This window comes from Trachurus japonicus, chromosome 10 (assembly GCF_045865225.1).
Source record: "Trachurus japonicus isolate A0001 chromosome 10, Traja_1.0".
NCBI classification, from domain to species: domain Eukaryota; kingdom Metazoa; phylum Chordata; class Actinopteri; order Carangiformes; family Carangidae; genus Trachurus; species Trachurus japonicus.
Genome location: NC_140916.1, coordinates 6,019,665 through 6,042,177, shown reverse-complemented (window position 1 = coordinate 6,042,177; position 22,513 = coordinate 6,019,665). Strand labels below are relative to the sequence as shown.

The window sequence follows — 22,513 nt, the reverse complement described above, 5'->3', positions numbered from 1 at the left end:
AAAAAAAGATACATTAACATAGACATTAAACCGTCGGAGGCAACAATTCAGGAGGAGGCTTTGTGCGTCACATGATATCTAAACCTTTATAAAGGCATCGACAAAGAACGTCTCTGGTATCGATGTATTGTTACAATATATGCCATCCTTAAAAATAAAACATTAAAACTGAATGAATAAAACGCTTTTTCGTTTCCTTTGATAACACGCTCACCCATGAATAAATGATATGTGTGAATAATAACGCTTTGTGGAGCAGTGATGGTGCCTGTGGCGTTGCCTCAGGATGGTCTTGTATGTCAGGAATTATTGAGAAGTGGTTGCTGATTTCATTTTATATCATAAATAGGAAATTAGATCAGCTACAGAAGCATATGCAGGCTATTCAGTAGTTTGGATTGCAATAGTTCAGGTTAAATAAAACATAAAAATATATTATAATTTCTTCTATGCAGATCACTTACCCTGTTATTGATTCAGTAAATAAAACATTTAGGACTAAAATAGCTAAATAAATTAATCAAATACTCAGTTATTCAACAATTAACCTTCTAAAGTATTTACTATCAGCCACTGATTTGAGTTTGTTAAAGCAGATTTGAGGGTTGTTTTATATCACTGTAATCTGTAAACTGAATTTTGAGACTTTCTCTTTCAGTTTTCTGACATTTTGGAGACTTGACAATAAATCAATTTAATAAAAAATAAATAAATAAAGCAAACAATGGTTTAATCAAATTTGATATTGATTGTAAACTGCTTGCAGCTCACCAAAACACTCAATTTTAATTTTAAGTGCACACACACAAAATAGTGTTGCTGGTGGCTTACACATTGTCTGTGGACCAAAACTGGGATCAGTTAGTTTGTTTGTACAGCCTTAACCTTGTCAAATTTACCTACTGCCATGAAATCTACATTACAGGTAAGTGATCACCCCATGACACTGCAGTACATTACCATCTGTATGCATGTTTTTCACTGCTAGACCAAGAAAAACAACGCCTACAGCAGCACACCGACCTCTTCAGACCATTAACGATTCAGGTATAGTTTCAGGTGAAAGACACGACACTTGGTTGAATTTCCACATCAACAGGGAACAGCAGCGAATAGTCGTTCTTCACGTCACACCCACCAGGGCTTATGCTAATCCTGATTTTAGAGCCCAGATTTTAGAGCAGACATTTCAAATAAAGAAACACCAATATCAAAGTTGATGGAAATCTTTATGAGGCATATTGCTCATGAAACAATCCCTTTATCTATTCTACCAACACAAACACACAGGACAGTCTGTGTCTTTACACATAACAGTTCCAGATCATTAATGGACACAAATGAGGCAACTTTTGGTTTGTCAATAAACAACAAATGGAAGAAATGACCGATCACAAGACTGATCATGTTAAAACATAAAAACTGCATTTCTGGATTGCTTTTTGGATGTTATTATAATTTCCACACTTAAAACAATTACTTGTGCATTAGTTAACATTGAAGTCAACTTTTCACGTCCTATCCAATCCACATTGCAGATTTGTGCGCTTATTCCTTCCAACCCATGTTTTAGAGAAAGCCATGAGGGAGGAGTTCATGTTTTCAGATGTTTTTCCAACTAAGTTTACAAGAAAAGACAGGATTGTTCAAGGTTTCTATTTTTTTTTTTTTCAAATAAAGTAAAGATTGTGCATGAAGCTACATGAAATGTCAGTGACATTGGTGTAAACCCAGTAAAGTGTTGGGTGCTACAAGCAGCTTTAAAGTTTAAGAGAAACACATCTGCACAGTCCTTCACTTTATTATCGTCACTGGAAAATAGCCATGAAATTAAGTCTATTTGGGTAAAGCTGAATTAACTAAAATCACCCAGGGTAAATATCCTAAATTCACTGCATTGAAATGCACTCGCCCTTTTAGATGGAGAAGGGAAACTGGTGGAGTTAAGTTGAAAATGGCAAATCTCACACACAATAAGGGAAGACAATTAGTTCATTAAAAAAAGAAAAGAAAAAAAAAAACATCAGAGATGGTTGTCTTGTTTGGATATTGCATCAACTTCATCATGGTAGTTAAAAAAAAAAAAAAAAGCATAATTAATATTACTAATTGTTTATATCACCAATTGAAACTAACAGCTTCTCCATAAATGTAAAAGTTATTTTGAACTTGGGGATACTGTGTGGGCAATATCAGGTTAACAACAGCCAAGAAAAGACTTGTTTAGTTCATACAGCAATCTTCATAGAAGCTCCATCTTTGTTGCCATTACTTGTTCCCAAAAACCCCTGAATTTATACATGAGGATGGTCAATTCCTATCTAATATTTACATTTGAAGAGGAGCCTCTGACAGCCCAATCGAGCTCCAGTTTCACAGCCAAGTAGGGGAAGAAATGCAAAAAATGTTAATTTAAAAGGAGGCATTTAACATATTGTATGCCCTCAACAACCCACAAAAAACACATGGCTAGAAGACAACAGCATGCATCACATGATAAGATGCTACTATGAGACCTGGCAGCCATGTTTGTTTTATAAAAAGCCCCCAAATCTCATGTGTTAATCTGGTTAATGAGGTGAGTTAACACAGTCCTGTCACGTGTTATTTAAGTAACAAAGGAACACGACTAGTAAAAAGGAAAAGGCAAAGTAACCTCAACAAGTTCTTTTATTTGTTGTAGTAAAATCAAACATCTACCTATCAGTTTTCACCACTTCAGTCCTTTTTCTCTAGTCTCTAATCTTCAGAGTGAAGGCCTGTAAGATAATGATAATGTTGATAGTCCATGTGCTTGAATGGATCAGATGAAACGACTTCTAGCCACATCTAAAACAGAGTCTGGAAGGAGGAGAGCCCAGTGTCTGTGTGATAAAACGGGAGGGAGGGGGGGTAGGTAGGTAGGTAGGTGAAAAGGAGTCAATCATGTATCAGGAGGGAGAGGGGGGGGGGGGTTTCAGGGTAATTTGGGTGTGTCTGTGGGGGAGGATGGAGCGAGGGAGGGAGGGAGACGGGCACTGGATCACAGCTCCTCAGGTGGCTCTCTTGAGTCGGCCAGGTCACAGGTGAGGGATGACAGGCCGTATTCAATCATGGTCATACTCAGGTTGGGGTGGGGGGGGTCGTCTGAGTGATCACATGATGTAGACCTTCTCAGCCTGAGAGAAGTTGAAGACTTCTTTGGTTCTGGGGCACACCACTTTGTCATCTTGGCGGATGGACAGAAGGGACTGGAAGAGAGAGAGAGAGAGAGAGAGATTGTGACAAGAGGTTCATTAATTAAACAGAAAAATAACCCCACACTGTATCTCTGCTATGGCAAGCCATTTTAACATTTAAAAGCCAGACTGGATATGTGTTGCAGATATCTGTAATTCAGTTTTACCTAGTCAAAAAGAATATTTCCGATATCCGCAACTACATTCTTCCTATCCACAATTGTTATTTCAGATATCCACAACTACATTCTTCCTAGGACAAATGACGTCACTTTTGCCATTCATGTGTATGGGGTTTGTCATTACAGATATCTACAATTCAGTTGCAGATATCTGCTATGTGAATTACAACTAGTACTTATTCCAGTTTGAGATATCTACAATTTGATTCTGACTAGTCATAATTCCAGTTCAAGATATCTTTAATTCACCTAAATTAAAGATATCTACATGTCCCTTTTCAGATATCTTAAATTAAGTTTTGACTAGGCGAAAATGACGTTGTAGATATCTGTAACTGGAATTATGACTAGTCAAAATGACGTTGAAGATATCTCAAACTGGAATTAGGAATAGTCCGAATCAAATTGTAGATATCTCAAACTGGAATTAGGAATAGCCATAATTCAGTTACAGATATCCGTAATTCACATAGCGGACATCTGCAAATCAATTGTAGATATCTGTAATGACAAACCCCATACACATGAATGGCAAAAGTGACATCATTTGTCCCAGGAAGAACGTAGTTGTGGATATCTGAAATGACAAAGTGGATAGGAAGTATGTACATATCGGAAATGTTCTTTATGACTGGGCAAAACTGAATTACAGATATCTTGAATGAAAAATCCAACTATTCAAAATGTAGTTACAACAAGTCGGAAAGACGTTGTTGAAATTTAAATGTTAAATCCGCTTGCCATATCTCTGCTCCACAAACTCCCTTGTGCCCTTGTGGCGTTACTCACGTTGTAGCCGTAGACATATCCATTAGGAAGCATCATTGGAGGGTTGTTTTCATTCATGACCTCCCCGGAGATCTTGCAGACTAGTCTGGAGTTGGCACAGTGGGCCATGGGGAGCGGCTGGGCCAGCTTGTTTAGAGATTTACTGCACACTGGGCAGTCTGGGTTCTTAGAGGTACCATCCTCCTTGTAACACTGACTGGAATGAGCATGAGGGTTAAGGTCCAACGTATTGTATTTCAATTAACACATTTGTCTCTGTATTTTACTCACAGCCGACAGAAATGGAAAGAAGAGTAGGGCTGGGTTTAAAAACATCGATTTTCTGATTTATATCGATCTTTTAATGTACGCCATTGCACTGTTGACTTCTGGAGTGGGTCATTTTAAATAAATGTTCATTAATGTAACCGCTTTTTCAGTCAATTTAATATGAACATGAATATTTTTAATAATACACCGGGTTGGAGAGTTCCATCTTTGTACAATTTGCAACATTAATTTTGTGAAAATCTCTTTCATAACCAAACAAATTGGTATTAAAACTGAAACATCTCCAAATGAATCAATATCGAATTGAATCGGGACCATGTGAATCGGAATTTAATCAATTCAGTGAATCAGTAACGATACTCAGCCATAAAGAAGAGTGATGAAGATGCAATTTAACAGACTTGAACCCACATTTAATGTTGAGCTGAATGAAGTCTCATTAAATTTTAAATGTCTACCTTTCTCTTTTCACAATAAAAGTAATCCATATTTAATATTTCTTAAATAGTTTGGGGAATTAAATCCAAAGGGGCAAGACAGCCAGGGGTCACCTTGCTTCTCACTGCCAGCAGACGCTCCAGCCTGCTTCACTTCACTGATAAACCTGAGAATCCTACTGAATAATTTACCAAATAAAAGTGAAGTTTCACCCCTCCGTCTGTTTATCTTGCCTCTGCCCCGTGTCAGTTACGTTTTAACATCAACATCTCCATTCCTGGTAGTAATGCTCGCTCACCAGAGCACAACACGTGTCCACACTTGGCAAGAGGAGGCTTGTACTGGACCATATGATAGACCTCTGATAAAGGTTTAACCTGTGTCACTGTCCCTGTACGAACAGGATAAGACAAAATATTCATGTAACAGAGTGCAGAAGGATACGGTGTCTTGATGGCAGACAGACCAGCCTGTAGGGTGATAGTAAAGACAGAGTTGTTTCCAAGCTGGTGCAGTCTGTAGTTGTCATATCGGAACTGCTGGATCAGCATCTTCCAGCGGGCTGGATCCAAAAGATCCTGATGGAACGACACAAGCGGGAAGTAAAGATTAACACCAACAGACCCAGTAGTTGCTGGTTGTGAGAACGATGGTACAGCAATGTGCAAAGCAGAAAATGACATGCATACAAAAAGGAACTAATAAATGGAGAAATAGGAATCAACACCAACAGGGAAGTAGAAGATTACAGAGAAAAATCCTCTCACACACCGTTATGATTAAGCAAATAAGCAGAGAAGAGTTGGGAAACTGGTTTTTACAACGATTTACAATACAAGCAAATATGCAAGTAAACAACAAGTGTGTCTGGTACAAACTGAATAACGTGGCCTACCGTGCAAAAATGGTCTTAAGTTTTCTCTTAGTTGAGTATATCATGTAATATTTGGGTTGGTTCAAAATTTAGAGAAATGTATGAATAGTTTCACATCAATAATGATCACAAAGATTCCAGACTAATTAAATGTGATGATTAGTGAGGATAACAAGGCTCTGTATTGAGAGTTCCTGTCCTGTTCACACATCAGATTGATCTTCACTCACAGATGTTTGTTTTGAGCAAACTGTGATTAACAGCTCTCCGCTCATGCACACACACATCTGAGGTGGTAGTCAGAGTGTTTCACAAAGACATCCGACATGTAAATACAATACACACAGGATTCTTCCTGTTCAGCTGTGTGCTACGGTGGTGGCATTAAGTCTAATCTCATTAGGTTTTCACACTCAAGTCATGTAAAAGAAAGTGAGGATGGGCTTCAATATTTGTTTTCAAAGATGAACTGATCCTGAGTTCAACAGGAAAATAACTGATTATTATTTTAGCTATAAATATGCCGGCCGGGAACAGGGCTATGGTCAGACTGGCACATGGAGCTGGCACAGCAGTTCAGCTAAATCTATCTACTTTGCTTGTGGAAAAATTCAAATGTTTTTGCTTTTTTTTTATAGCTAAAATATGATTGGATTGACGCCACAGTAGGAATGTTTTTCAGAAAAACTTCTGTCTGGCATTGAAAATGAAAAATATCAACAGTGCTCCAGACAACAGCTGCATTCGGACAAGTTACAGCAGCACAGGAGCAAACAGTGTAGGACTTTAAAATAGAGAAGAACGGCCCTCTAGTGGTCGCTCTGTGGCTACAGCACTGTGCTGCTTGATCCCTACAAAGCTCCACTGACACAGTTTCAGTGGTGGATTACTGTCAATAAAAGGTTTAGGCCATAAACAAGTGTGTGATGTTTAGTTTTATCCACATTGAGCACATGTGGGTCATGTTGTTCATCATGCATACACACAACTGCAATGAGTTAGACTACAGTGTGTAACCACTGGGGAGGACTTTTCAGCAGACTGGTCCGTTTCAGGTCTGTCAGTGACCTCTCCATGTGTGAATAGTAGATAAACACTCATAAACCACAGTATTACATGTGTGAACGGGCTCTGACCATATAAAGTCTGATCCATGTCAACTTTAGGTGCGATTCCACTGCGGGAGTTCCTGGTAAAGAGAGGGGGTAGGAACTTCTTACTTGGCCCCCTCAGCTGCCGTGTCTCCACTGCAGACCAGAACCCGCCAGACTCTTGCGGCGACATGCAACCGTTTTGCGTAAGCATCAAGTAATCATTGTGCAGCAGTTATTGTTTTGTTTTTAACTGCTCTTGTTGTTGCGATCGTGTAATTCTCTGTCCACTTATCATACGTATTTTACTACTACTACCATCATATGTCTTTTACTGACTTATTCTCTTTTTTCCGGCCATGTAGACACTTTTATAAATGACGCTGGGTTTACAGTTTTTCTCAATTGCTAAAACACTAAACCCTGTTGTCTGAACCAAATTCTCAGTTGCCTGAACCCACTGATTGAATCAGTCACTTCTTTTGGCAAAACCATCAGCACTTTTCACCTGTTTAGACACAACTTACCAACACATTTTCATTGTGATGCACCTGTGTTGCATAATGCTGAGCAGTGAGCACAGGTGGCAAAAGTCAAACACAACTAAAGCACGGGTGTCACCGGTTGAACAACTCAAATTTGATCACACTTATGTCCAATGATGTGAGGGTACATATACTGTAAGCTAGTTCAGGATGAAGTCCTGTGGCCTGATCCAGTACAGAGAAATGATGCTATGGCCGAGTTACGCACTTCTCATTTCTATATTTTTGTTTGTATTTTTATCTTTATTTTTACGTAGGCCTACAAGTGCTAAACGCACAAGATTTCTGGTTTTTGTACTTTTTTTTTTTTTACTATGTACAAGTGCTAAATGCACAGGTTTTTTGTTTTGCAAGAGGAGAAGATGAGAGACGACAGGGTGAAGGAAGAAAGGATGAGGGAGGGAGGGAGGGAGGGAGGGATGAACTGGGAAGAAAAAAGAAGGAAGGAAAAGGGGATGACATGGATGTGGGGAGGGAGGGAGGAGGGTGAAAGAAAGGGAAGGAGAGAAGTGCTACAGTGTAAATGCACAGGTTTTTTGTTTTTGCAACATGCATTTAGCCTACAGTGAACGATAAACATTTATTTCTACAGCTTCATGTGCTGAGCGTTGTGTTTTCTATTTTTCTATGCAGTGTTTAGTGACTGCTCAGTAGTGTTTTTAATTTTGATTGACTCGGGGCACGATTTGACAACATAGTTCAGTTTTGGGCACAGATTGAACTGTTTTGAGGTGAAAGTTTGGTTTTGCAAGAAGAGTCTGAGGTTTTGTGAATGTAGCTTGAAAATTGGGGTTTGTGTTCACAGTTTAGAGAGAAGCTTTCGAGAAATGTGTCTTAGCAATTCGAGAAAAACTGTAAAAGGTGCTGCTCATTCCGGGGCTTTCTCTTGACGTCACATCCTGCTTTGAGTATGAGTATCTCAGGCCCCACCCGGGAGTTTTTTGGGGCCGATTTGAGTATCTACCCCCAAGACAGGGACTGTTTTCGGCCCCGGAAAATGACGTGAAGTTCCTGCAGTGGAAACACGGCTATTTACAACAGTTAGACCATGGGTGTTACCTTGTATGGGGAGATGTGTGTATCTGATGGAAAGGCCAGCATTCCCATCACCTGCCGAACCTCATCCAGCTGTCCGCCCTCTGCCTGGCTGAAGTGTTTCCTTGCATGTCTGACACAGACAGAGTCACAGAATCAATATGTGTACACGTGTGTAGTTAAAGTTTGGCTGCGGCTGGTGGAAGGATTTAGGGTAAAACGGTTCATACCTGACTGCATCCATGCGTTTGTTTTGTCTGATAAGCTCGATGAACTCCTGGATTCTCAGACTGAACTCAAGACAGCTCTGCCATGGAAACAGATAAAAGAGGACATGATGTTTAAACCACTTCAATCATTATGCTTTGTCTTTTATGAACCTGGGACACTGTTGCATGCAGTAAACTGTTGTCTTTTATAGCTGCAGTGGTACTGGCGGTTTCACCACTGCATTTAAACACTGTGTTGACCAAATGGTTTGTGGACTGAGGAAAAAATATCCTACTGCTGTTTCCTGTTAAGCTCGGAAACCAACGAGTGCTGTTAAAACCTGCATGCAGTTGGCCGGTGTTGGTTTACTAATCTTCTTGTGACCTGATTGGAAAATTCACAAATGCTCAGAAATAAACAAAAACAACAACAAAAACACTCTGGGCAACCTTTTTAACCACCCAGTACAATGTTGACTCTAGCAGCTGACTGGGAAGATTATCATGCGTTCCTGCAAGTCTGAACTCTACTTAGTACTTTCTCCTTTAATGGGATAATCCCAGGATTAACACTTTAACCTGCTGCCACAGTGAGCGGGGCAAAACACCCAGGACGAGTAATTAAATCTTGACATGTCCGTCCTTCATGATAGGCAATGTTACAAGGCTGGTTACTGTTGTATTGTATAGGAAACCAGCAGCACTTGTCCACACATTTCTTTTTTCTTGACTTTTTTTTGGTTGGTGAGGGACATGGTATTAAATTACCTTCATAATAATTGTACCGTATTTTCCAGACTATATGTAGCACCGGAGTATTAGTCGCATCTGTCAAAAAATACGTCATGAAGAGGAAAAAAACATAAATAAGTCGCACCGTTTATAAGTCGCATTTATTTTTCAAACATTTAATTAATAGCCGGGTCTCATATAATGGCCGGGGCTTTGTTTACACAAAAGGCCGGAACCAAATAGCCTACTACAGGCCGGGTCAAAAAAAGAAAAACTACTCCGTCTCCTGGAGCAAACTGAGGAGGATATAATCAGAAACTCTTTGTGGACTGTCTGTGAAGACTGACGGGAGCCGACCTCTCCTCTCCTTCAGAGAGGGACTGCCTTGCACTGTCGGACCTGGGTTTCTGCTCCGTGTCCGGAGCTTGGTCGGGACCGGAGCAGAGACCGAAGACGGGCCGCAGAACACGCTGTGAAAATACTCTGAATTGACTGGGAGTGAAGCGCTACAGCACAACAAAGACAGAGACCCAGGTCCGACAGCGCAGCGAGGAGAACAGCACGTGAGGAAGATGAAGATGAGCTAATGAATGAGGAGGGATTTAGAAATAAAAGCCTCACTTCCCTCTTGTGGTCATAGCGTAGGCTATATTTTGATATATAAGTCGCTTCTGAATATAGGTCGCATGGCCAGCCAAACTAGGAAAAAAAACATCCGGAAAATACGGTAATAATAATTCCTAATGCTAGAAATTTCTTTCTAAAATCATTTACCTTCATCTTGCGGAGGCGAGACTTATTGTCATGGCACCAGGCTAAGCAGGTGGCCGTCTCCTGCCTCTCCAGAGACTCTTCTACCTCCTTAGCTGTGAGGAACATCTCAATGTTCACCAGATCCTGAAAATACAATAAGCACTGAAGTGAACAGAGGATTAAATTCAGAAACAACCTGTAAGCAACGGATTAAAACTGTAAGTTTGTTATGACAAGAAACTTATCAAAAAAGCCAACTGGTTCACTTTAGGACGAGACAGCTCACACTCTGACACACAATACAAGTGAAACCAAAGTTTGTGTGTCGACCAAGGTCATTGAGTATTATGTCTTTCAGCGTTATATGAACAAAGGAACTCCAAAGTCCTCTAAGTGACCTTGAGAAAACACTTAAGACATTCACCTCTATACCGCTCTGCCTGGCCAGTTTAACAGCTGTGTTGTAGTAGCCGCAGCGCAGCAGATGCTCCACCATCATGCGGTCCATGCGTTTCTTCTTCCACAAGTTGACCGAGGCCGGCTGGTCGCTGCTGTGCTCCTTCAAGTGCTCGATACGACGCTTGCACAGTTTGGCGCTCTCGTCTTCTGCTTGGATAGACTCTGCGGCCTACGGGACACACACAAGAAAAATAAAAAGATGTTTATAAAAAGGTGACTGTGCAGCATTTACAACAGAACTACAACTTCAAATTAAAGTTTATTTTTCTATACTTATAAAACTGTCATAACTGCACTCTGAATTGTTGGATTTACTGTGAAAAGACACTCTGGTTATCTTGTGTGAAGGATAACGTTAACTAAATAAAATCAGATTGTATTCATAACAGGTCATTTCAACAGGCAGAAGCCCATATTTTTTGTAAACATTAGGCAATACAGCTGACTATTACAAACTGATCTAATAACCTGAGCCTGGCTGTCCAAACACTGAAGCCAAACCACAAGACTAACAGCTGCTTCCTGTTCTGTGGATTAACTGTTATGTGGTCGAGGCAAATTGGTTGTCATAACCACAAAGGCTATTTGATGTGACAAGTATCTCCTGGACAACATGCTGGCACAAAGTAAAAAAAAAAAAAAAAGACCTGCAGGAGAGTGTTTTGATCACTTGTTTTCTGGCTCTTTAAAAAGGACTTGGTGCAAAAAACCAGCCAGACAGCATTCCTCTGCTCACAAACAAGGCCACGGTCCCACTATTATAAAGAAACCACGGCCATAATAAAGTGCTTTTGTCAACAGGGGCGAGTGATGTGGCTTTCAACTGTTGGCTCCAGCCGGAGGGGGATCTTCTTTGTAGATCGCATAGTGCCAGCAGCGTGTACAGGTACTAGGGCCAAAACAAGAGGTTTCTTTTTTTTCTGCCTCTAAATACACAGTATTTTAGATCCAAGTCTTTTTATGTACAATTGGGATTTCTTGGGTTTTGTGCACAGACAGATTATTCTGTGATACCTCCATCTGCTAAAGCCCTGGAAAATAACCTCCAATGTGGTTACTGTTTAAAAAAAACTGGCATCAAAGTGCAGTATTGACAAAGCAAACAGAGCTTTAAAAGACAACACATGACTGTTGTGATAAACCTTCCACAAACAAAGCTGGTGGAGTAGCATTTGCCAACAACGTCAAAGCCAACTTTTTAGTCGCCTCCGACTTATCTCTGTAATCACTTTTTTTGTTCAAGAGAAAAAGAGAAATGAGAAGATATGACAATGACCAAAGCCTGTATTTTATGATCAGCTTTACCGGGACACAAAATAAACAACCACAGGGATAGAGAGACAGACGATGTCAAAAGCCCTGTTCACTGAAATGGCCTGTTTGTCTTATCTCTCTAATCATTTCTTAACAGAAGGTGGTGGTAGAGTTCAATTTTCTGGTTTGCCAAGTAGTAAAAGAGAAATAAGGAAGGAAAAGGAAGGGATTGAAGTGTTTTTGTTTTTCATTTCAGTGTGAATAGCAACTCTCTGGGGGAAAATCTGTTGAAGTGAAACTTTACATGAGGGTAGGAGTGTCTGTGTGTGTGTGTACATCTGCGTCCCTCACCTTCCTCTTCAGGGCACTGAGTTTCTCCACCACCCCATCCAGCAGTGACACCACAGAGTCGACCACCGGGAAGCTGCTCAGGGTTTTCTCCAGCTCTGCAACCACCATTGTGACGTGACTCGTCTCCCGGTCGATGTTCTTCTGAGCCGCTCTGAAGCGTTTGTTCAGAGTCTCGTAGGGGACCTGTGAGGAAGAAGAAAAGGCCGTTGGACGTTTAGTTTTCACCTTTGTGTGTGAGGCTTTGAGCTTTGGCACAGAGAAAACACGCAGCTCAGTACAACTTTAAGTTTAGGTGTCATAATGGCTCACCACCACCACCACCGCACCCATATGAAAATTACCCCCTAGCTTCAGACTAAAAAGAGAGAAATTTGTGTAGATAGCTGAGCTGCAATGGACCATGACATGTACACATTCTTCCATATTTAGAGGGTTAGCCTACCACCACATAGAGAAAGAGAAGTAGTTTGCATAGATATCCTGTCTTGGATGGACTACAGAGACCAGTGCACACACACAAGCCAACATTTCCCCCCTGCTGTTAATGATTCTTGACAGTGGAATGAGCTTAACATTATACTTTGCAGTGTGCTCTGGGATGCCCTGTGAACTGTCCAGCAGCCCAACTTCACGACATCTATACAACCAGCAGACTCCAATAACTCATTCATAGACACAAAGTAAAGTACAAATCAAAAGTCAAGTGTCAGCCTGCATCAATCACGTCTTTCTTGATGCTGCTATCTACTGAGTGTTTGTTAGTATGGCTGTGCTGTACTAACTATATAATGCATCTTACCTGGACTCAACATGATCCACTTAATCCTGACTAATTCTGTTTAAGATTTTCCTAATACTTGCTATGAGAATATCTTTTTAACCAGGCTTCATATTTATTGATTATTTCATTGTTGGCTTATCATCAGCCTTTTCACAGTTTATGGTCTAAACTATCATATATTAGCAGGTAAAACCTTAGCATGTAGGCTACTATTTTTCACCATAACAAGTAGAAACATTGTTCCCTTGCCCACATGTCTGGTAATATTTGATGATTATTTATATCTAAAATCAATGTAGGCTCTTTTGAGAATAATTCAAAAACCTCAGAAAAGGACCAACCGATGTAGCATGTAGTAACAGTATTTTTATGTTTGGCTGACTGTGTACATGAACCAGGATGAAAACATTAAAAAGAGCAACAATGACGCATTCATAAACCACATCCTTATCATACAGGAACATTTTCACTATATTCATCAAGATCTAAATCTGATTAACCATGGTACAGTGTTTTTCTCCCTCTTACGACTACAACAGAAGATGACTTTGCACAGTTTGCAGACACCTGTGAACCAGCTTCATGAAACCATTGTGGCTCATTCTCTGACGTGTTGCATTATTAAAAAAAACAAGTGGAGCTTTGATCCTTTGAGATTGTTTTTCTCTCTTTTAAGATAGAGCCAAGTGCATTTCTCAGATCATGAAGACTGAGGGGGGAAATTATACAATGCAGAATGATAGAATAAGCAATGCCGTTGCTTGGCTGCAATGTGGGAGACTCATTTCCGATTTTGCAGAATTAAAACCCAGAACAGGATCCTGCTATTCAGATATTTAATTGTACCACAGAGCAGTTTTGCATGCACTAGTAAATATTCATTATTGTCCTGTTTGCAGAAACAGAGGGCTTATTCTGCTCGAGAATATAGCCTCTGTATGAGAGGGAAAAAGATGGAAGAGACATTGGCTTTACGTCAGTCTCTCTGGCATTTATTTTTTCCTCACGGCCACATCAATATCAGAGTTTGCCACAGACACGTTCGACTGGTCAGTGTCTGGCCAGTAAATGCTGAGATTCTGGTGACACGATGGGCCAAAGATCAACAAATCAACTCGGGAAATAAAGGAGCTAGTCAGATAGCTGATAGCAGAGCAGCAATCACCACCAATTCTGTTTATTTCTTACATTTCTGGTGTATGCAAACAAGTGGGATGAGGCAATGCAGTGTTATAGACCTCCAAACCACAGAGGACTGGTAGACTGGCACGTACTAATCCAGCTTCTTCCAATTCCTCATCTTCTGCTATCTGCCAATATGATGGATAGTATCTCTGGATGTACCAGGCTATTACAGAACTTTTAATCTACAACAATGAGAATCTATCAGGTATTTAATTAACTGGAATAGAAAATCACAGACATCGTTGTCAGACATGGATAGTTAATCTATCTAATCATTGTTGAAATTAATTTCCAAGATAATTCACTATATCCTGATATTGATGGTTTTCTATAAAATGAATGAATACCAGATATCATATACGATCTCATGCCATTCATATTTTTAAATCTCCCAATCTTCGCCCCACAGAGATTTTTCCAAATAGAGCTGGTGTGACAATTGATTTCCTGAAAAAATTAATAAATATTCCCTTTGAATATCACATGCTACTACTGCTAATATGTATTATGGTTTCACTCTTTTCCATATGACCTTGATTAGCTTGACAGTGGACATGTAATTCAGCCATGACCACATTTCAGGCAGCTATTGTGGTGCCCATGCTGACATTGTGTGAGAGCTTGTCTTTCATGATTTGATGGAAAGCTACTCATTCCTAGAGACAGTGACAAGCCCACTCCCAGCAGCACACATTACTCATTAATGATAATCAGAATACCAATAATCATTACACAGCGGAGGTAATTTAAATAAGTCTGAGCAAATAATGTGGACTCACCTTGAAATACAGACACAATATCTTTGATATTCACGTATTGCAAAGTCAACCGAGTGCTGTGTGGGCCTGTGCCTTTTGCATTCAGGCAGATGATTAACAAACCCCAGGCTAAAATGCTATGTTAAGTGGCAGCACATGAATATATGGGTTACCATTTGCTTATGGCAAACAATACATTGACCTGAGTGTAACAAATATACAAATACATCCTCAAGGACATAATATCCAACACATGCTGTATTTTATTGCCAATGCAGATTAGCAGATTCCTCAAAGTCTGTGTCAGGCATCATTATTATAATTCTGCTCAATATAGCTGCAAATGTAATCAACACTGCTCTCCCCCAGCTGTAGACTCCCATTTGATGCCAATTATAACCATCACTCCTGCCTTAAAATGGTGCCCATCATGTATCATCATTTTTTTTTTTTTTTTTACTGCAGCATCCAAGCTAAGACAGACAGACACACACATCCCCCTCCAAAAAACCACAGCCAGCCACATCTTAACATCGCCATCAAAGCTAAACGCCACGTTATATCCATCATGGCACCAATATCCCACCATTAAGTCATCCTCCACACACACACAAAAAAAGAAATAGCTGTCAATGCATTTGCTACTCACAGCCAAGCCAGCCGCTGCTTTATACGACGACGCTTTCTGTCTTTCTTTCTTTCTCACCCGAGACAGCTGAGCACAGGGAGCAGCCCGGACCTGTGTCGGCTGCTCTCGGTCTTTTAGCGGCGGTGTCGCAGTAACGTTGTGTGCAATGGAGGACCAGTGCGTGTGTGCGGCGGCGGCGGCGGCGGACTGTGATTTCTCTCGCTGGCCATTTTGAAGAGCTCACACACAGGCAGCAGCGATCTGATGACACTGCGCTAACACTAACACGCCGTCGGGCTGCCTGCCTGCCTGCCTGCCTCTCGTAGCGGGGACTGAATCTGGATCTCCCCCCTCCGCCCGGTGATGATCTTCTTCCAGCCGGCTACAATCAATCTGCATGCTCGGCGTTTCGTGTCTTTTTTTTTTTTTTTTTTGGAAGGGCAGGCTATAAATTAACCATTCAAGACTGATAATTTAATGTGCTGCTTTCTTTCTTTCTTTTTTTCCCCCCACACTGCCACAGCTAGCTAGCAGGCCAATCACGTCAGCGTGGTTATTTCATTGAGCACCCATGTTTGTTGTTTCATGTTCATGTTGGTGGAACACTTGGAATCCATCTCCCAACTGAATTTAACTGACAAAAACGGCCTCCTCGCGTCCAGCTTCAGTAACGTTATTATTATCTTAACGTTAACCGTCAACGTCAACCGTCACATTAACGTGTCACCACCGTTTAGTTTAAAATAATACGTTAACTAACGGACATTATCCTAACGGCTGTGAAGAGGAGCAGCTTGTCAAAAACAACAGGCTTTTTAAACTTGAGCTAACATCTATTTCTAACTAAAGGCCTTCGACAACACTCAACGCAGATAAAAATCGCCTATTGAGGCAGTGAACACACCAGCAAACCAACAATTAGACCTTATTATGATGCAAACAGATCAATATCAACTGTCAAATGTGTCAAACAAGGGGTATTTTTAGTGGGACGCTGCTACCTGGCTAAGCTAGCCCAAGCTAACGTTAGCCTCCCTGTCAAGCTCGCTCGCTGCCCTCGCTGTCTAATGTGGCTCCTTTATCCCCGTTTTTCCTTTGAGCACCGAGCGCATCGTGTGTTTTCAGCGTCACGGCAGTCGTTAGGCTATCGATATATGCCAGTTATTGTTTTTGTTTACCTTCAGGGTTGGATATTCTTGGACTTTGAGAGCCATGGACAGTTGAGATGCTGTCTCTTGCACCGCCATCTTGGTTTTGTGGTTTTTCTTGTGGTTGTTTGTGTTTTTCTTTTTTCCCCATCTGCTCAGAACGGCCTGACTCCCTCACTACCGCCACCTGGTGGGACGGTGTCAGCACTGCCGATGTGCAGGAGGTGTGGGCTGGGGATGAGGTGCTCTGCACAAGACTTGTAGATGCTTTTCTTATTTAAAGAGGCTTATGGTTTATAGTAGGATTTGTTGATTAAAGGGATAGTATCATTTTTTTTAAAGTGGGGTTGTATGATCTACAAATAGCCCCTAAGTACTTTAATTGCAGTAGAAGACTCTCTACACTCCTCCCGTTAGCAACGCCAGCCCATAGCCCTGCCCAGAGATTTACAACATACATTGTTGTGAATGGACCCAAAGAAACGGCCTATTTTCGTGGCCTAAAAGAGGTTTTACCTGAAAAAAAAAGTGCAGAAAAAACACAGTTTTTATTTGGACCTAACCAACTGCTGATCGACGGGTGCTAACCCTGGGCGGAGGGATACGTGAGTTTGTTAGGTCCAAATAAAAACTGTGTTTTCTGCACTTTGAAAGGCTGGAAAAATTATATTATAGCGAACAATGGAACTGTGTTTTTTTTTTCACGTAAAACCTCTTTTAGGCCGCGAAAATAGGCCGTTTCTTTGGGTCCATTCACAACAATGTATGTTGTAAATCTCTGGGCAGGGCTATGGGCTGGCGTTGCTAACGGAGGAGTGTAGAGAGTCTGCTACTGCAATTAAAGTACTTAGGGGCTATTTGTAGATCATACAACCCCACTTTAAAAAAATGATACTATCCCTTTAAAGCATGTTGTTTACATAAATTACAATATCAATTTGACTGCAGTTCTAGATTAGCCTACGTTATCACTGATTATTTCAAGTCAACTGGACTTAGCTTCTGTCTTGAGGACGTTTTGCCCTTTATCCAAGTGGCTTCATCAGTTTGTGTAGACTAGACTGGCGAGTCCGAAACATGTTCAAGACAAAAACTAAGTCCAGTTGACTTGATTCGATTGCCTAGTAGCGATGCCTTTGACCTGGACAAATTAGAATTTGCACAGACATTATTTCCATTATTGACTTATCTGATTATTTTCTTGATCAATAAACACATAGATTTATCTGTAAAACGCTGAGATATTCCCATTATAAAGCCCATAGTTTTCATATGTCTGACAAAAAGTCCAAACCCTCTATTATAACTAATACTTTTTAAGCTATAGGGAATAAACAAGTCAATCAGTGACTTTTATAGCCTTCACACCACAGGTTATGTTTTTGTCTGTGTCTTGGTTGATTTGTTTGTCACCAGGATTGCACAAGATGTACTCAAGCAATTCACACCACACCTTGGTGCAGGGAAGAACCCGTTAAATTTAGGCGTGGACCTGATTAAACGGGCGCGTCTGAGAATTGACCTTTTCCTTCTATTGTAGGAGTGATACAGACATGGGTAGGTCTGTTTGGCGTTGGCAGAGGTTTTCACTTTACTTAGAGCCATCCTAGTGAATCACATTCCCTTGTATTTCCTAAGGCTACTGTATAGTAGATTCTTTGTTACTCTAGGACAACGCCTCTGATTTCTCTGTATAAACTCTGAATTATTAGATTTCACATACCAGGCAGAATGGATGGACTGGATCAAATCAGAAATGAAACAATTGATGTTGATGATAAAACAAAATGCAAAAAGTTCAGCTTGCAGCTTCTCAAATGTGAGGACATGGTGCATTTTTTTTTAAAGTTTGGTTTAACGTTTTGGATGATTGGATGAAAATATGTTTCTGATATTTTAGAGCTGACAATCAAAGATATATTAATTACACAACAATAATATAGCCCTGCTATAAGGGGTAAATACCGGTACAAACATTCCCATAACACTACAGATGATATGGGCCTTTAACCCTTCAAAATAAAGTTGCAATTTATGAGTGAGAAGAAGCATTTATGTGTAACATGCAATGACAGTCATTACTAAATGTTACAAACAAGAAGACGAATCATTTTAGAAAACAAACTTATAATGTGGAGAAGTTCAGGAATTCAAACCATACATGGAAATTGTATATAAGCACATTTTATCATAACAATATTTTATTCTACTACTGATAAATTAAGTAGTTGTGCACCCTCTGATAGGTATCTATCATGTATCATGCAGTTAAAGCACATATTGTGTCATCATTAGTCTTCTTAAATATTAAAAATACATATTACAGTCCATATGAAACCCCCCCGTTCCATATCATGGCCACATTTCTTTTCCTGTGTGAGTGAGAGCGCCCTCCCCCCAGCCACAGCGAACATATTGCCATTGGCTGCTGTCCAGCGCTGAAGCGTGCTGATTGGCTGGCAAGAACTGTAATCGCTTACAATTGGCCCATTATCTGCTGCATGCCCCACATCCCCACACCCCCCACACAGCTTTGGAACAAAGTGGAACAGTGGACACAGAGAGAGGAAGGTGATGCAAGGTTTGTGATGTATTTTTGGCCCCACATCGAGTGCTTCCTGTGTGTCATTTGTGTGTGTGTGTGTGTGTGTGTGTGTGTGCCTGCGTGCGTGCGTGCGTGTCTATGTGAGTGTTCAACTGTGTGATAGTAGTGGCTGTGCTGCAGTTAAGAGGAAATAACTCTGTGCCAAACCAAATAAGAGGGGAAATGAAAGTGTGTACTTAAAATACCAAGGGCTTGCTTGTGTGCAACTGTATGCAGATATGAATGTGTTTATTTTTGTTTGTGTGTGTACAGTGTGTGTCTCTGTGTGTGACAGGAGGAGCATTGTTTATTAATGAAGAACTTGGCAGAGAAACGGGGATCTCTGCCTCTTTAAAGATGGATTTTGCCCAGAGTGGTTGTTGAATGTTGGTGCAATTCACTGAATCTAGAAAGACGCTTCTCTAACGGACTCTTGGCTCCACGTTGTCATTCATCTTCATCTTAAATAACGATTTTCTTTTCAGCGTCCGAGATCGAAAAGTTCATTATAACTCATCACCCTGATGATGATATCCCAGTCTCTTTACAGCACAGCAAGCGAGAATTAGGAGTCTATAAGCTCAACCATTGTTTCTCTGAAGACTTTTTATATGGTGGAATTCATCTGAGATCACAGTGTATGAAATAAAGTGGAACAATTAGCAGATTAAACAATATTCAGAGAAAGTTTCACGCAAAAATGCCAAACATCAGTACTATTCCAGCTTCATACATTTTGAATTACCCTCCTTGGGTGTCAGACTGTTTAGTTGTCCAGACAAATCACAACATCTTAACTTTTAATTTACTGAACACACATAAGGAACACACACTGGAAAAACTCAAAATCTTTCCAAGAATATTTGTCCCTTTTCTTGTCAAAATGTCTCATTTCTAGTCAAAACTCATCTCTTTCCACTTAAAATAAGACTCATCACCTAAAGATTAACTTGTTTTTAGATCATTTCACTTGTTTCAAACTAATTTTCACTTGAAACAAGTAGAAAAATCTGCCAGCGAAAGCAAGTTTTTTGTGCTTGTAATAAGGAAGAAAAACTTGCTCCACTATCAGATTTTTCTACTTATTTCAAGTGAAAATAGGCTTGAAAGAAGTACTAACTGTCTAAAAACAAGCTACTTTTTATGTGACATTTCTTATTTTAGGTATAATGAGATTTGTTTTGACTAGAAATGACATTTTGACTAAAAATAATACAAATATTCTTGGTAAGACTTGTGAATTTTTGCAGTACATGACAATAACTATAATAATAACTCCTATAGGACACATTATTCATACAATAGAATATAAACACTCTCATCGAAAAAGAGATGAGAAGCTCTCGAACGCTAACTCAACCTGAGGATCTGAAGCTGTCTGTAAAGTCTCAACATCCAACCTTTTGTGATATTAATGATCCCTGTTCCTTTATTCCACACTTTTCTCCCACCTCATCTCTCCCCACCTTCTCCCTCCCACTCTGCTTCTTTATTATACTGCTTCCCTGTGCTGTGCCCCCCCTTTTTCTGTCATATCTCATCATCTACCCTTCCTTTTCCCCTTCTTTACTCTTCTTTCCCACCCACCTGCTCCTCCTTTCATCTCTCCCGCTCCTCCTCCCACCTACTCTACCTCCCCTCCTCCCTTCCTCCTCTCCTTCCTACATGTGGGTTTAGACTCTTCATGCCTGCGGTATGCTATACACACCACACATCTCCGCCTATAGCAGATTAGATTGCAAGTGTCTCCAGTATCTGTTCTCTCTCCTCTTCTCTGTAGCAGCGTCCACACTGCTCTCCAGCTCACTGTCAGTATCCATATATCTAAATGGCACCGTCTCTCTGTGTGTGTGTGTGTTTATGTGCCTGCATGCATCTGCACTGCACGTTTGCAGCTTGTGTGACTGGTACTGTGTCTGTCTGTAGCTACAAAAATGTGTGTTGTGCACAAGTGTGAACACTTTGTTGCAGCTGCATAATTTTGCATCATGTGTATATCTGCATTTGTCAGTGCCATTGTTGTGAATGCTTGTAAATCATTTTCTCTGCATGCAAGCTGGGTTTTTTTTTTTTTATGCGTGTGCAGGTATGTGTAGCTTTGTAATTATGTGTCCGAGTGTGTGCACGTGTGTGTGTGTTTGTGATATAGCTCTAGGTCTGGCTGGCTGTCAGTCTTGATAAGGCCAGTGGTTGGGAGGCGTTAGTCGTGGGGGGGGGGGTTGGGGGGCTTGCTGCTCGCCGGGCCTCCGCGTGGTGGATCTGCTGAGAAGGAGCTGAACCATTAGACACGCTGCAGTGACTACAGAGAGAGAGAGGGGAGAAGGGGCGGGAGGTGGAGGAGGAGGGTGGAGATGTATGGTGGTGTGAAAGCCAGAGATGGAAAAAAAAAAAAAAAAAAAAAGAGGGAAAGAGATGCGGGAATAAGGATTTGCTTGGGGGGGTGGGAGGGAGGGTGGAGCTTTGATGATGGAGTACGAAAGAGATTGAGAGAGAAATTGGGAGGGATAGGAGACAGAGAGCAAGATGGGCAGATGGAGGAGCAGGAGGTAAAGAGATAGAAAGGGGGACAGGGAGGAGGAAGGGAGGAGAGAAGGTAGATGGGGAGGGAGGGAGAGTGAGGAGAGGTAGAGGGGGAGACGGAGGAGAAGAGAAACTGAGAGGGAAAAAAAACAGTGGGTGTGGAGCGATAAGCAGAAGAAGGGTGTAACTGTTGTTGCTCACCCTCACAAAATATACATGAGGATATCAGAGCTGAAAAACTGAACAGCACATTTAAATAAAAACACTTTAAGGAAGTGAAATCTTCCTTCTTTCCTCCTCTCACTTTGTCTCTCCTCCATGTGCAGCATAAAATATTCAATCGATCATTATACGACCAAGACACATCTGTTTGTTCTTCTCACTCCTCTCTTTATCTCTCCATCTCCCACTCTTTTTCTTCTTCCTCGATCCTCCGCCCCGTGCACCCGTGTTTTTTCTGCCTCCTCTTGCACCTTTTTTTTTAAAGAATCACTGAATATGTTTCACGGTTCCTCTGTCTCGCCCCCGGGGGGGAACAACATTTGTGTCTTGTGCGTGTAAAGGGGAGGTGGCCCAGCCCCCGAGTAGAGTATAGCTAGAAGTTGCCACCGGCCTTGTCAACAAGATGAATGTGTCTGTAGCTTCCCACATTGTCGAGCGCCAGTTGTCAGGTTGGATTTGGTGTGAGAGGAACCAAACACTGGACTTT

At 40.9% G+C, this 22,513-nt stretch overlaps 2 protein-coding genes across 3 annotated transcripts in view; one reads left to right on the top strand and one right to left on the bottom strand.

Annotated features, from left to right (window-relative positions):
* The window catches only part of ctbp1 (C-terminal binding protein 1), a 207,229-nt gene that overhangs the window by 143,660 nt on the left and 41,056 nt on the right, over positions 1 to 22,513 (top strand). Inside the window, exon 1 of one of the 2 annotated variants that reach the window (XM_085789042.1) lies at positions 19,230 to 19,281. The exons of the other annotated variant lie outside the window; for it this stretch is intronic. Coding sequence (XP_085645168.1) covers positions 19,275 to 19,281 — 7 coding nt within the window. The 5' untranslated portion in view covers positions 19,230 to 19,274. Of the gene's footprint in view, positions 1 to 19,229; positions 19,282 to 22,513 lie in introns of those variants that run through there. 2 annotated transcript variants of the gene reach the window in all.
* maea (macrophage erythroblast attacher, E3 ubiquitin ligase) lies at positions 1,211 to 16,810 on the bottom strand. Its single transcript, XM_085789043.1, has 9 exons — positions 16,731 to 16,810; positions 12,201 to 12,383; positions 10,561 to 10,764; positions 10,158 to 10,280; positions 8,673 to 8,749; positions 8,467 to 8,575; positions 5,342 to 5,475; positions 4,190 to 4,385; positions 1,211 to 3,230 (listed from the first exon to the last, which is right to left on the bottom strand). The coding sequence occupies exons 1-9, from the start codon at positions 16,797 to 16,799 to the stop codon at positions 3,135 to 3,137; spliced, it is 1,191 nt and encodes a 396-aa protein (XP_085645169.1). The 5' UTR covers positions 16,800 to 16,810; the 3' UTR covers positions 1,211 to 3,134.

Coding starts and splice junctions, on each gene's coding strand:
- maea (XM_085789043.1), bottom strand. CDS start 16,799: ATGGCGGTGCAAGAGACAGCATCTCAACTGTCCATGGCTCTCAAAGTC. Junction 12,384..16,730: donor AAGAATATCCAACCCTGAAG/GTAAACAAAAAC, acceptor TCTTCCTCACAG/GTCCCCTACGAGACTCTGAA. Junction 10,281..10,560: donor CCAGGCAGAGCGGTATAGAG/GTGAATGTCTTA, acceptor TTGTATTTTCAG/GATCTGGTGAACATTGAGAT.